Below are 15918 nucleotides of genomic sequence, written 5' to 3' on the forward strand. Positions count from 1 at the left end.
ACACTTAAGACCTCACCATATCTGTATGCTTGGCATTCACAGAAACAAACCTCCAAGAGGAGGACTGATCTTTGAAAAAACCTCTGTAGTCTAGTTTTAGTTCCTTGAAAACTTGAGTTTTAAAATCCCAAAGGTGCTTTGGGAGAAATAAGTGATCTCCTTTTTATCACTCTTTCAATTTAATCTCATTTTGGTGATGTTTTTCTGGTTCCAAATTCTGTTTGGCTTGTGAATTATGATCACAGCACAGTCTGTGAGCCAGATCAGTAGCACTGATAGGTTTAAACAAAAAAAATTCATGTCTTTCTCCTGAGCCTTTTTGTCAATAGATATTGTCACAAGAATTATTTGTAATTTCCTGTTTATTCTAATCTGCTCAAACAGTACAGCTTGATCTTCAGGGCAGAGCACACCTACATTGTTTGTTTGATATTCATGTGGTTCCAAAAAAGATACAAAGATTTTCTTGGAGGCTCTTGGTATTACCTACATTTTATTTGGTCTCTAGAAAGTGGTCCTAAGCCTTCTACTGGACAAAGAGATTTCAGTACAGTATTAATGATCGTTCTGGGTCTCCCCTCAGGAGTTCCCTTTAGAATAGGATAAATGTCTGTAGCAGAACAGAAGTAAGAAACAGTTGAATGCAAAGGCTGCCTGTTCGGCAGTCTTCTCTGGCTGGATGTTAGCTATCTGTGGTACAGTCAAAAGAAGGCAAGACTCACTTGGGTGGGGAGCCTGTAAGAAGTGCTTAGCTCTGAACTGAGAATTAGACCTGCTTCAGTTGTTTCTTGAGCAGGGCTGGATGTGACCAGTTCTCCCAGAGAACGTTCAAATTCTGTCTGCATCACCAAACCTTGCCAGGTCTGTGCCACCAGTGAACTGCAAACCTGGATTCCCTAATTCATTTGAGGATCTGTGGGATTGTGGTTTACTAAAATGCCAATTAGAAAAGTCTTACTGCCTTTTGTTCTATTTATTTTGTATACCAGCTGAAAACCTATGCACTTAACTTCCTCTCACCATCATTTAATATAGCCAAAATACAAAATGGAAAATCCATTATGTTGAAAGAACTGGTTTGACCTTACTGGTAGGAGTGCTCTTGGCTTTAGCACTCTTAAATTATAACTGTGTGCTGTTGCCAAGCTTTTAGATGTTCAGCTTTTTTAGCACTGGCAAAGTACAATTTAAGAATTCCCATCCAGTCTTCTTGTATTTTATCCATATCTGAATCCAAAATACAGATACCCTTAGAAGAAACCAGTTTTGTTTAATTCCATACTGCACACCTTCAATAGGAAATTAAAGCCTCCAAAATGCAGCCACAACTTGCTGGTAGTTTTGGTGTGCTTAGTAACAAAATCTGTTCAAACTTCTATAGGTTTCCTTACGCAAGGGTGTCTTGCAATAACAACTGGAACTGTGTTATTGCCAAATCTCATATGATGTAGTTCCATGATGAAAAGTAATGGAAGTACACACCTCACTCTGTATAAGAGAATGAGACAAATATTCATAGAGCAAGGAGAAAAAATGTCCAACCAAAATACCTTTTACTATTTGTATTATTTTTTCTACTTTTCTTCTTGCCTTAATAGCTTTTCTATATAAGTAGTATTTTGAACAATACTAAATCCAGTATGGACCCTCAAGGTAGTCATCTTTATTACTGTGGGTAACTGCCCATTTGTTCTTACCCTAGCAGTCCAAAATCACCATGTAATTTTAACAGAATTTTTGTGTTTGGGAAGGGTAAATTCTGGTCTAACGAGGATAGACTGTAGGACAGACCTCATGTTCATTCCTTCATTTTTCTGTGTTGAAATTTAACAGCTGTGTGCTTTTATGACAGGCAAAATAGTGGATGTTGTTCTATCCCATTCTTGACCCAGCTAACATTTGTCTTGGAGAAGAGGTTACAAGCCTTGGCAAGCTACTGCGTAAGACAGCTGTGCAACTTGAGTGTTTTTCATATATGTTTTAACTTCCAGATTCCATGGAGTTAATTGATAACATTTTCCTTACTTACATGTAACTTCTCTGGAGTTGGGTTTTTATTCTGTGAACATTAGCATTTTTTGTCTTGAAGTTGTATAATTTGCACAGAATCTAACCATATGGCTCTGCCATCAGGATCTGTAGACTTTCATGTATTACTTCTTAAACACTTGAATAGACTGTAAAAGTGCAGGGGTACTTCTAGAGTTCAGTGTCATACCAAACATCTGTATTACATTGTACTACTGATAGTAACTTTCTTAGTATTTTAGCAAGAATCCAGTTATTTTAACAATCTTTAATATGGTTGGCTAATAAAACTACGAGCAAGAAAAAGAATATGCTTACTAGGAAAAAGATGTTATTGAAAAGCTTCAGGAAACAGCAGCAGAAGTGTAAGGTCAAGCATTCATATACAGATAATTCTTAAAAATCTGGCACTAAACAGTCTTTGGATGTACTTGAAGACATCTGGATAGAAAGTAAAAAAAAGTTTGCTTAATGACTTGAAAAATGTCACTGTGACGTTCATCCTGTGGTAGCATGGGTAATTTTGTTGCCATAGATGTGGAATAAATTAAACTTTGTAAAAAATTTCAAAGGGTAGATATTTACAGTTCAGTATGACCAAACATTTTATGTGGGTTAGGGTAGAAGGTCTGGTGCTTGCCTAGTTGAAGTTATGAAAACCTCACCCGCTCAGTAAGAGTTTTGTGGGCCTTTGTGTAAATCTAAGTGAACTATGCTCAAAGACCAACAGGAGACTGTTATAACATCTGCTTTTGAAGATGAGTCAGGGTGACCTGAGAAGACTTCAACTGTTCTTTATTTCTAAAGAAGGTCATAATATTTTTAACAGAGATATAGGGGAACACAGAATTAGTTTATAGAGAAACAAACATTAAGACACAGTCACATCTTGATTGTCATGGAAATTACTGCAGATACCTTAATTGCCCATTTAATGCTTTGTTTAGAAAGTAAGATTTTCTTCCTCATTGCAAAGCACATCAAATATGTTTTTTATTATCACCAGGAGTATATTTTTTTGAGTCTTCAGCCTTTTATAGTAAGCATACTATTTACAAATATGCAACTATTCTAAATATGTTCTGACTTTTTATTCAAGCCGCTACCAAAAAACATGGTGTCGAGGCTATGTGAGTCTAAAAAGGTGTGTGCTGCAGCTGATATGCAACTCCAGGTATGTTCTTGGCATTCTAGTCTCTACTCTCTATCTATAACTTACAGAATGTATTTTTATTTTGATGTAGACACATGATCTAACTATATGCAAGTTAGTGAAAATTAGTTAATTTTTTAATTAATGTTCATGTTTATTTTTATGAATGTATTCTGTGCTGTCTGCCTGAAGCTGAATGTCTTAATCTGCAGGAAAATATGGAAACCACAGCTTTTGAAAATGGTTCAATTATCAGAATTTAAGATTATTCTTCAATTAATTACATTATTTGAGGAGAACCTGAAGGAGAGGAAGTATTGTGTACCTTTGGATCATCAAAGTGTAGCAGGACTGAGAGATCCTGGCCATGTTAGCAAAGTCAAACCACATTGTTTATTTACTAGGACATGATTTGAGCTTCTCATCTTCTGCAGTTCCAGTATGAAGGTGTCAACTTGTTACTGCCATCAGAATTTGTGGCTGAGCCATAAGGCTGTAAGAGGTCTCTCAAAGTGTTAGGAGCAGTAATTAAAATCATCAACCTTTATTTTCTGTGGGTGGATGTGATTGATCAGTCATTCCCAGAAACAAACTGTCAGCGCTGCCTTTCTTCAAAGGAAGTAAAGGAAATTAGGGTTCTATCTAAAATGGGTATTTAGGATTTTTGAGTCTGCAACAACAGTTCTCAGAGGTGAACAGTAGCATTAGAATCTAGCCAAGTTTTTTTTACAGTGAGAGTTTGGCTGCATTTAATACACTGCAGGCTTCTGCTGGATGATTTTTGTGATTTTGTTTTCTTCTTCTTTTTTTGCCTTAAGCCAGAATAATTAAATTTTTCTTCTTACAGTTGACCTAAGTGTTTAGGTGAGATAACTTTGCTAGTACCATAATAAAGAGTAGTCAGTCTTTTTGAGACATGGAAAGAAACAAATATAAACATTGGATCTTTGTAATTCTTCACTTTGAAAACTTCCCAAATGGTTGCAGCCCTGTCTACAAACATGAATAGCGCTGGTTAACTGAAGTTGATTTAAAAGAAAAACTTATTTAAATATTTGTATTTTTCTATGTGCAGTTATTTATAGTGAGTTAAAGCTAATCAGGATACTGGAGTGTGGACCTGTGAATGTATACGTGTCAGTTACACTAATGAAAACCAGGCTTAACACTGTTTTCAGTGTATGCATATGTTATTACACTGGCTAAACTTAACGAATTTTTTAATTATGCCTTCAGTGCAGGGCTGGCTGCCAGTGGCCAGTGTTGGTTGTGCAAGAGGTGTGAACAAGAAGGGTACTACCTGTGACTGTTCCTCTGTGACATGAAAATAACTACACCCTCTCTGCAGGTCTAATTTTGAAATGCACACTCTTGGCTCTGATAGGTTCTCATATGGAGATAGCTGAGAATCCAGAAAAAATGCGGGCAAGAGTATAATTAATTGATATAGGAGGTTTTTTTGGGAAAAAACAATTCTGAAATAAAATTTATACTGGGTAAGCTTAGTACTGGGCCTCTAGTTGTGAAGTCCACCAACACAGAATAATTTGCCAATGTACAGACTAGTAACCACCAGTGATGATCAAATGCTTTCACATGCACATGTTCTTTTCTCTTATGTCCATAACACCTATATGGACTAGACCAAGCTCCACGTGCAGCTTCTTATGTTCACTGCCTGGGCCATAACTCGCCCCTGCTGGTGTGATGTTCTCATGGTTGCATGCACATGTCTTGGAGTATCTTATTTTGCTGTATTCATTCAAATAACTTTAAGTCTTTTTATTAAATCTGTTTTTAAATATTCTTTATGAAAAGGGGAATTTCTGGAGGTCTTTAAGGACAGATCTTAATTAAAAATTCAGGCAGTTTAATTCTGCCAGTGTTCTCAGTGACCTAAATATGGATTTGTGATAGGTCACGATGGTGGTGATTGGTGTGCTCCAAAAACCTATTTACTTGAATGTTACACTCAAACTAGAAGATGTACAAAACCATATCTATTTAAACTCTTCCCTCTCCCGTTCTTTTCTGTTTTCCTTTTTTGGTTGTCAAATGGCAATGTCATGTACCAAAGACAAACATGTATTTTATATCTCCAGGTATTTTATGCTGCCTTGGACCAAATCTACCATGGGAAACATCCTCTAAAGAACTCAACCACTGAAATTTTAAAGGAAACACAGGAGAAAGTTTATGGATTGCCTTATGTACCTAATACAGTGAGTAGAAACATACTGATTTTATAAGCTACACCTTTTCTTTTATAGCATATTATTACCCCTACCTCTGCCTGCCCCTTGCCCTGCATGCTCATATGCTTACTGTTGTATTGTTATCCTGAAAGAATTTTCTTTCAGCCACTTTATTCAGAGAGTAGGGTGTTGGAAATACTCAGCTAAAGGTAAAAAAAGAATTAATGTACCTGGTTTTGTACAGGTGTAGTCTTTTAATGCTGAACTTAATCACTTTTTTTATTAAGGAAGACACTGGAAACAATGCATTGGAATGAGGATTAATTCTAGCTTTGCAAAGGACTATTTGTAAAAGGCAACAAAACACTGTGCTCCATGATGCTGTTTGTATGCTGTCACTGTGAGGGCAGATCAGTGTGAAGTAGGACCTGGAAGTGAGATTTTCTCACTGTATTGCTGTGGCCTTCGCCATGTCACTTATTTATTCTTTGATGTGGTGTCTGAAAGTGTTAAAGCCTTGGGTTCTACTGAGCTATGTAATTTTGGTCTTCATCATGACTAATCATGCATTTGTTCTGTACTTTGTGTGACATCCAAAGGTGTAGTTTGCATAGATTAAAATAATGGGATTTCCTTGGCTGTCCGGAACTGAATTCCCAGCTGGAGCATGGCCCAAATCACTGTTTGACACGTTAGTCAGAATACCCAGATGCTTTCTCTGCTTTCTGCTTCTCAGGAAATGTACTCTTCTCCTTAGCAAAAATGTGACTTTAGTTCTTTGAGAAGGAAGGATATTATGAGATCCACACTTCAGCCCTGTCCTCACTGAAACTGTACTGCCTCTGCTGGCCTGGCGAAGCCAGAGAAGTAGGAGCAAGATGTCTTCAGAGTGTGATGTCTGACTTCTTAGCATTTTTATAAGTGTTATTTTACATTGTTCCTCTGCAGGTCATAGCCAGCCAGTGAATGGTACAGTTGCTTGCTTTGAAAGTTAGACCACGGGTTTTGTTCCATTAAAATATTTTTAATGTAGCTGTTACCTTCAAAGAGTGTAACATTTTGTAATATAAGCATAGCCTCAATATGAAGAGGGACAGCAAGTTTTGGCCTGGAACTCTATCTCAGCAAAATGTACTGTGAACTTTTGAACTGTCAGAAAGTCTATGTTCCTTACATTTTTAAATGTAGAACTAGAATGTCTAGTCAAGAACTGTAATACATGGATTCATTCTATTATAAGGTAAACCAAAGCAGCATCCTGCACGAATATTGTGTCTTATGTGCCAACAATAGGAAGGATAGTTGGAAGAAAATGCTGTTGAAGCCTGTATTTGCCATTCAAATGTTTCACAGGCATCAGGGCAGTTTGCACAACATGCAGTAGTATTTACATTGGCTGTGTTGACACAGACGGTTGCAGCAGCTGGTGCCACCTCCAAGGCAAAAAAGCAGAATGGAGCAGACAGATGGAAACACAGAGAAACAGCACTCCATAGGACTTTGTTTTCCTGAAGAATGCAAATCTCAGTTTCTGGCTGGCCATTGCTTATCTATACAAAAGTACACAGGGTTTGCTGCTGGCTCCTGGAGGATGAAATTCCAATGGGATTTCTTTAGTCTGTTGCTGAAAGCAGAAGCTGACCACTGCCAGGCGGGGGGCAAGGAAATGTATTTCCTTGTCTTGTTTTGTAGTGTCTGGCGGTTTTGTTGCCAGAGGAGATTTGTGTTGCTGAGTTTGGAAAATGAATAGAATTTTGCACAGGCGGGATTCTTCAGTCTTTGTGATGCCTTTAAAAAGCAATCACTTTTCCTTTTGACTCTTCTAAGAAAGCAAGATAAAGCAAATAATAATGACCACATATTTTCCTCCCATTTCTTCCTAGATATATAGTTGGTGTTGAAATCTGTGTGCTCTGGGGAATGCTGTACTCTGCTTCTGCTCAAAACTTCTTCAAATCACCGCTAATTTCTCATCTCTTGTGAAGCCAAGAGAGGCTTGCCTTGCAGTTGATAACACTGTTTGCTTTTGGAGTATGTCTTGTGGTCTCTTTTACCTTTGTCTCCAGGCTGCCCAGAGAGACTTTTAAAAAAGTATCAGGTGACCCTTTGATCAACCTGAGATGTGATAAAAGTTTCTCCCCATGATCTGTTGCTTGGTCCCCTGCCTGTCCCCCAAGTTCAGACTTGAAAACTACTTTCCTTTGAGAGAGTCATCAAAACTTAATGATACGCCACTGTTAGTCCTGCACCAAGTATAATAATTCCTATCTCCTGCTGTGGGTATTGGTTCAATATTTTAACAAAAAATGAGACACAGGGTAAACAGGCTTTGCATTGATAGAGGAGATTGCAGCCTCCTGCAGTTACAGGAAAGAGCTCCCAATAATGAAGTGGTTTTTACAATAAGCAGCAGCTGCCCAAATCATCATACCTGAATTTTCTTTGTGAAAAATTGTATTTGTTTGAATTACTGATTCTTATTAAAAAAATAGAATAATGAACTTACATATTAAGTGCCTGCCCATCATAGTAATATTCCTTCATTCTAACCTGGAAATTTGGTGGGAGATGCCGATTTGACTTGTGACTGTGAGGAAAAGTTATTTTGAAGAGTGAGGCACAGTTAATCTGGGTTCTTTTTTAGATTGCTGCCAAGTAGTCCATTTTGCATTTTTAAAAATTACGTGACCTTCCAGTAAGTATTTCTTCCAGAAAACAAAAATTTCTTGTGTGGTATTTGAATATGAAGTGCACTGTTGGAATTAACCCACACACGTCATTATAATTACACTTTATAAGAGGGAACATGTTGCTGTGTAGGGAGCCTTTTGATATTTTTTGGAACACTAAATAATATGCTACGTACCTTTTTGCTCTAACGTGTTAAGTAGATGTTAGTTGAGAAGGACCGACCATCTCTACTGGTGATGTAAAATTTACATCAGGTTACAAATTTCATTATGCTTGTATTCATTTGTCCAGAGTGCAGGTTTCTTCAGTCTTATGAGAACTTCTTGATGGCCTGTGGTTGCTAGTGGTTGGAGAGACCGAAACACCTGTGAGACCAAATATGTTAGCCAGCCAAATGTGCCAACAGAAAACAAGGCAGGTATTCTTATAGATACCCTAGAGCGAAGAAGTGTATGGAAAAAGGTGTATCACCAAAGTGGTTGTTAGTCTTTCTTCCTGCAGCTGGGGGAACTCTGCCCAGACAGGGATCCTGACCTTGAAAGCCTCCACCTAGAACCTTGCCTTAACTTGCTGGGACTGTGTGTGTCATGTTGCTGACAAAGGAACACAATCAATGGATGAGATGCAACCTAACATTTGGTGTGCTTGCTCAGGGAGGCTGTTGGGCACTACAGAAAGAAGTGGCTTGCCATGGGTGCTGAGAAAACAAGGTTTTCATTAACAGGATGAGTATAAAGGCATCTGGGATATTGGTCAGTTGGAAAGTTGGTGTCACTAGACAGAACTATCTCCTTTGCAGAGGGGAGGTAGTTTTTGCATCACGTCTCCATGTATGCAAGTACCCTTTTTATTTTGTTGAAGTATACCTGAAAGCAAAAAAGCAGCTGTATTACTCGTTTTCCTTTATAGGAGCCTATTTTAAGGAGTTTGAAGGTGATCTGACCTCATGTTTAGTTGTGTTAGGTAAGCCAGAGGCCACAAAGGGAGACTGTGGTTTCTGAAGTTCTGTATCACAAACTTGTACTGATTATGATCACTCTTGGTGTAGTGCTGCCTCAGTGAAGAGGAGAATATAGTTTTTAACAGGCCTGTTTCCCAGCCTACTGAAGGCTGACTGCCAGTTTGAATGAAGCATCTTCTTATTGCATCTGCTGTCCATGTCATTGTGGCATCTGTTGTCTTAGGATTTCTTGTTGGGTCTTCAGAGTGACTAATAATGTGCAGTTATAACTGTAGTCCTGTGTAACATTTCATGTGAGTATCACTAACACCATATAAAGAAAATAAGTATTCAGACTGGGCAAGCAGTAAGGCAGCTGTCTTAAATAAGCAATCTGAAGTGGTTTTATATCCTGAAAACTTGACTCAAGTTGTGAACATGAATATTGAAATTATTGGTAAGGAAGGTTGAGTAGTGGCTGCCTATTAAACTGTGGTTTCACTTCATACTTATTTATCTAAATCTTACCAAAATTGCCTTAGATTTATTAAGTTAAACTAATTTAATCTTGGAGCTTAAGCAAAACTGAAAGTTAGGTTAAAGGAAATTAAAAGGAGTAGATAAAAGGTAGACTTGTTGCTGTTGGCAGAGTTTTTAAATGACCTATACTGGGTTGAGGATGAGGGAGAAAAAATTATGGTGCCAATCAATAAGATACTGAAAATAACTAAGTGGGGGAAAAAGCCTGTACATTTTAGTGTCTGAGAAGGGCACTTACTAGAAAAGTAGAAGCTATATAAAAGTGAGAAAAAAGGAAGACAGGATAAGCTCTGATAAGCCAAATATAAAACTGTGGAAGTTTCAAGCAATTAAAAAATGAAAAAGTCAATAATGATTTTAAAAATGCATCAGCAGGGAGAAGACTGCTGTATTTGCTGGAACAAGAAAATTAGCTAAGTGTGGTTATTCAAAAGACACTATGTAGTTACCAAAGAGACTGAAAATAAGTGAGTTTTTATTAGGTAAGTAATGCAAATAATTTTTGAGAGGGATAGAAACACAACAAGGATTGAGGAATTAAAACCTAGAGAATGATTGCATTAGTTGTAGTCAGGTGGTCAGAATATTTAAGTTTGTCAAAGCAGTCGCTGACCTGCAGCAATTATCACAAACTCATGAAAAAGTGGTAGTGCTATTATGATAGCTATTCTTACGAAGAGAGAACTTGGGAACTGTAGACTTCAGACTTAAGAAGCAGTAGAACCAATTATTAAGCAGCTCCTAGGTACCTTGAGAACAGTCAAGTGAGCAAAATAACCATGGTTTTGTTAAGAAACATGTGAGATGGAAAAAATCCACTTCTCTTCTTATGAAGTTGATTCACCTTGGGAATGGGAAGGAAATGGTTAATAGCATAACTCTAGGTTTAGCAAGGTTTCTGACACTTGCAAATCATAATTCCACAAGCAAACTGTGGAGCTATGGCTGAGGCAACATATAGAAAACATACTGAAAGAGCAAGTGAAAGCTGGGACATTTTAAGTGGAAGTCACCAGGTTCTGTCCAGGAATTACTGCAGTTCTGTGTTTTTGTTAATGATTTGGATGAGAATTTATTTATCATACTTATAGAAGTTCCTTCAGTTGACAACATTTGCAGAAATAATGAAAAGTAGAATTTAAATGATTCAGAGAATTTGGAGGGCTTGTTGTTGAGAATTTTATCCTTTCAAAAGTAATCCAAAGTAGTTTGTATCAGGGAAGCAATTAAATCCATAAGTATGTAAAAAACAATAAAGGACAAAAGAGCATGGTTTTGTTCATGGGGTACTGTTAAATAAAAGAATACCTGTTTTTTATATATATTTTAGTGCTTGGTGTTGGGTACTGAGGAATGGGTAATGTTGTGTCCTGTAGTAGGTGTTTACCTCTTAAAGAGATGTAGAAAAACTGGAAGAAAGAGAACCAGTTTTGGAAAGGTAATAGGTTTGGAAACATGAGCTATGAGTAAAGTTGAGGAAATGGACCTTATTGGGCTAGCAAAGAGAAAGTTAGGTGGGCACACATGAGTTCGTCTATTCTGGTATTGAAAACCTGTTGTGAAAAAAATACAACTGGAATTAAGACAGTGGTTATTTGTTCCTTATGGGTAAATAGATAATAGGAGGGGGAAAATGGTTAATTTACAACAAATGTGATTATGGTTAGTACCTAATCTTTTAAAGTCTTGTCAGTCTTTTCTTTCTTTGTGGAAGAGGGAAGCAGACACGTGGTAGGTCTAGGATCTCCTTTATAGGGAGTTTTAAAGAAACCACAGTTATAGATCACAAAGACACAGATTTCATCATAAAGGCAGAGAGCCTTCATAGTAGATTGCTTTTCCACTTTACTTGAAGAGGCACTGATGTTGCTCATATTCCACTTTTTGGAGTGTTTTGAAGAGAGATGAAGTCATATGTCATTACTCAACCTCTTCAAGTTTGTGTAACCCCTTCAAAGTAATTTTTTACCTTGCCATGTTGGAAACCAAAGTTGTTTACACAAAGTGCAAATCCCTGGATTAGCTTTCATATGAACCTTCTTGAAAGTACACTATACAATCAAATTGAAGAATCTGGGTCTAAGGAAAAGATTAATAAAGGAGTGCATAGTGAACTCTGGGGAAGTGATAGTTCTATAAATAATTAATAGCTAAAAGCCTTTTCAGAAAGGTTGGTTCCCTGCTGAGGTCAGTATTAAAGTAGACTCTGGGACTTTGAAAAGCTCTTAAAGTCACCCTTCAAGGTTTGTTTAGGTTTCTGTCTTTCTGTAGTTGAGGTCATTTTATGATAAAAAAATGCTGATAAGAAATATTGTGAAGATTTGTTTTCCAGTGGTAATATGACACTATTCACTGGGCAACTATCTACAGCAGCAGAGTGTTTACAGGTATCATGAGATATGAAGCACTTTTAAGGAAATTCTTTTTGCAAGTGTTAGCCTCATGAAACTCAAACATACTTTAGTGATAGTATCTACATGTAGCAGAGCATTCTAAGGAACAGTGCAGGAAGTAGTTGCATTCATCTCTTTCTAACATTTTGAAATAGCTGTATGTGCTTCAGAGATTTATTTTTTATATAAGAAAAATGCAGATTGGTTTGTTTAGTTTTACATATTTCTGTTCTCACAGCTCACATTTCCTTATTTTTTTCCCCCAGGATTGTGGTACTGGAGCTATATTTGATTGTGATATGTATGTAATTGAATATACCATTGCCATGAATACAGGGTTGAGGGCCTGAAAGGAGACTCTTTTCAAATGTAGTGTGAGATTGTCCTTTTTGTGAAAAAAAAGTCAAAACAGAAAAGAAGAGAGAGGACATATTAGCACCCTCACTTAACAGGAGGTGGCAGTTAGACTGAGAAGAGAGAAAAAGTAGTTTTTATCAAGTTCGTGTTTCAGTTTGTAGCAGATTCAGGATTATAATCATGATCCCCTAAATCCCTGTCTGGAATGGCTCTGGCAAAAGATAGTAATGATCATTACTGTAAAACAGTATTTATAATTTTCCATTGTAGATACAGATAATTTACATGACTAAGTGGTACTGGCAAATATATTTTGCAGTTACAACATTACTTAACATATATATCCTGTTTTTGTAAGAGGTTACATTAAGCAGCATTCATTATGTTTGTTTTAAAAAAATAGGTCAATACTTAAAGTTTGGTTTAATTGGCAAAGTAGAATAAAAACTTTGGGCTTCAGTGTGAGTCTGTACCCAAAGGAAACTAAGGTGATCTGATTCTAGTTATCTCAGGCTTATAAATAATTAAAGATTAGGCAGCACTTATTATAAATTGGTAATAGAATGGTGTGTGTTTATTGCATGTGTGTGCAATATATGTGTGTGTAGAGTTAGATTTTACAACATGAATTTAAAAAAATTGTCTGTTTGCATATTTCTTATATTTTACTTTAAAGTATTATTATTATATTTTACTTTAAAGACTAGTTATAATATTTACAAGTAACACTGTCTCCCAACTTGTCCAAATAATGTCAGTCAAAGGACACAATGCGGAGTCAATTTTCATATCTGTGTCTTTTAATCCAAGCTTTAAGCATTGTGAAGGAATGCAGATCACACAGCTTTTTGATGTTGATATTCTTTGGTATCTCCCATGTCCCCCTTTCCCTGATCTCTTTGTGGGAAGGAGAGAAGAGGGTGAAGAGTAAATAGTTTTAAATTATTTTGGTATAGCAGCTCAAATGCATTAATCATTTATAAATAAGAATGAATTGTTTTTTTTTCACTTAAGTAATTCAAAGACCCATATGGTACATATCTAGAATCACGTAAGTGGTTAATTGCATGTTAAATTCCTTTCCTCTTCCCTAGTGTAAACAACTGCAAAAATATTTACATTCCCTGCCTTGCTAGATTTATTTATCATTTTATAATAAAAACACTGAAGTGTTATAAATTGGAATCTTAATCTCTTGCTTGACTCACTTTCTAAAATGTCAGCAATGTCTCTGAGTTGGTTTACTTTGTGTGCTCTCCCACTCCTAATGCAGAAATGCACAACACTGAAAAAAATGGAAAGTAATGACGTTAAGCAAGTCAGGGGCACAGCACAAGAGGTGATTTCTTGAAATTGGTTTTCTGTTATTCTAAATAAGATTAGAGACTACAGCAAAGGAAGTGGCTTTAAAGGTCTTTATTGGAATTTTATTATTGTGGAACTCCAGAATGGTGCTGATGTAATTCTATAAAACTTTGAGGGGCTCAGGCCAAAAATACAGAGAGTAAGTTGACAGAGCAAACCACTGCATACCTGTGGAGGGAATTGTTTCTGCCAGTCAGCAAGTGCTCTGGCTTTTCCCCAGAGGTAGCCAGTGGCACAAATAGTTTGTAATCTCTGCGCTCTAAAAATCATTAAATTGTTTCTCCAAGTGAGAGTGGCTGAGGATGTCTTCAATCACACTGTAAACTTATGAAACAAACTAATGTAATAAGGAAAAAAAAAATCTATTATTTGCTTCAGAATGAAAGAGAGAAGCTTTTAAGCTGCAAAGCGTATGTGACAACATCCTTTGGTGTAAAGTGAGCACTGTAAACAGAAAAACGGGAGAATAAATTTTGCCATTCAATAATTTGGCCTCCCCAGAATAAACTTACCCAGTGGCAGAGCTTGAGCTTGGGAGCCTGATTAGCACACTAATTCTGGGAGTCAGTGTACTGAATGAATGAGGCTGAAAGTTTCTGTGCATGATGACTGGATGTTGTTGCTGTTCTGTACTGTGAAACCTCTTGAGTATCTAACTTGAATTTTAAGAAAAGTGATCTTCAATTTCCATCTGAGAGTGAATATGGGAGTGAAAAGGATGAAAATGTATAGTGGAGATGAAGGAAAAAAGTGAGACCAGATCTTCTGGTTGTCAGATAATACAGTTTTTAATTTTAATTTTAATTTTGCTACAGGCATTTTTCCTTTTGCTATTTTAAAACTATGCCTGCACAGCTAGTACATCAGAATAGGAAACTTATTAAGCTAAATGTGGAGCATCCCTCTGCTCTGCACCCTACAGTCAATTTACCATTTTTCTTTGCTGAGAAGTGGCCTAATAGCTCTTAATCTGAAACCTGCAGCTCTTTACGTCCCACCTCCAGCTCCTGCTGTATGAGTAGCTGACGTGGTGCCAAGGAAACATTGCCTGTGCCAGCTTTCAGTGTGTGTGCTAGCATGCCAGGGCAGTGCTGTCCTGGAGTTCCACTAGCCGTGGTAGTGGTCTCAGCAAAGGGAAATGGCCTGTAGTGATTTCTGTGCTAACTGCAGTTCTCTCCTGGCTCCCAAGTTACCAGATCCTGGAGCTTCTTCATGACACTTGAGAATTTTCCACTAGTGCTGACAGTTAAATTCAAAGGCATTTGGAGCAATATCAAATTAGTGCCAGAACCAGGGGTTCTCCACCCAGTAGCCTCTGAAGGAGATAAGTTGGCTGTGCCTCTGTTGTGTTTCCTGCCAGAATAAGAATTTAATTAAGAAGGGGGAGGGCACCAAATACCATCACCATCAAATATTGTTCTTTGTGGAAACTGTTCATCACCTTGCTCATTGCTTAATTGCTGTCCCATATGTTTTGTAATTAGAAGACTTAAATGTTAAAACTGCTTTTCTTAATTTAGTGTTGGGTCTTTACAGGTTCTCACTTGTGCATTTTTTACTTAGGGTGCAAAGCAAAATTAACTTAAATATACTTTTAAGTAACTGAAGTCACAGCAGAAACTGTTGGAAGAGCATTTTGAAAAATCCAAGCACTAGTCAAGAATTTCTGTAGTGTTTTGTTGTTTTTTTTTCTTTCCAAAAGGTGTTTTTTTTAGAGCTGATTCCATGTAATTAGTGAAGCTTCATGGAACAAAGATTACCCACACTCAACCAAAAGCCAGGTTAGCATATATTAAGCTACCTATAGTTTTTTCTTTGGTTTTGTCTTTTTAGAATCACATCTGAGTTTTGTATCGTATTATTTTTGTGGTACTCTTAACAATCTGCAAAACCATTGGACATGGCATTTTGGAAATATTTCAGACATGATTGTAAGAGAATATTGATGGTGTTGGTAGAAAAATGCCCCTTTAATAACTGCAGTGGATCAGTCATGCACCTTTATTTCAGTCTGTTGTGTTGGATAAAAAGCAGGCATGAACATGACCTGTGGATAGCATATTATCATAATCCATGTGATGTGTTGTAAAATGCACTGTTTTATAAACTCCTGGAATGGATTCATGGAACCTTTTGAAGTAGGTGATTGCTCACAGTCTTCATTACATCTCTAGCTGTTTACCAAAATTATAACATTTAATAAGGAGACTGCCCTAGCCTTCATGTCTAGCCTTCACTCTTTCCAAAAGGGAAATC

General features: G+C 37.0%; 1 protein-coding gene across 1 annotated transcript in view; it reads left to right on the plus strand.

The window, feature by feature from the left end:
* The window catches only part of MIPEP (mitochondrial intermediate peptidase), a 75160-nt gene that overhangs the window by 45752 nt on the left and 13490 nt on the right, over window positions 1-15918 (plus strand). Inside the window, exons 16-17 of the mRNA XM_010001904.1 lie at window positions 3128-3202; window positions 5284-5403. Coding sequence (XP_010000206.1) covers window positions 3128-3202; window positions 5284-5403 — 195 coding nt within the window. The remainder of the gene's footprint in view (window positions 1-3127; window positions 3203-5283; window positions 5404-15918) is intronic.

This window comes from Chaetura pelagica, unplaced genomic scaffold (assembly GCF_000747805.2).
Source record: "Chaetura pelagica isolate M959 unplaced genomic scaffold, ChaPel_1.0 scaffold247, whole genome shotgun sequence".
Classification (NCBI taxonomy): Eukaryota; Metazoa; Chordata; class Aves; order Apodiformes; family Apodidae; genus Chaetura; species Chaetura pelagica.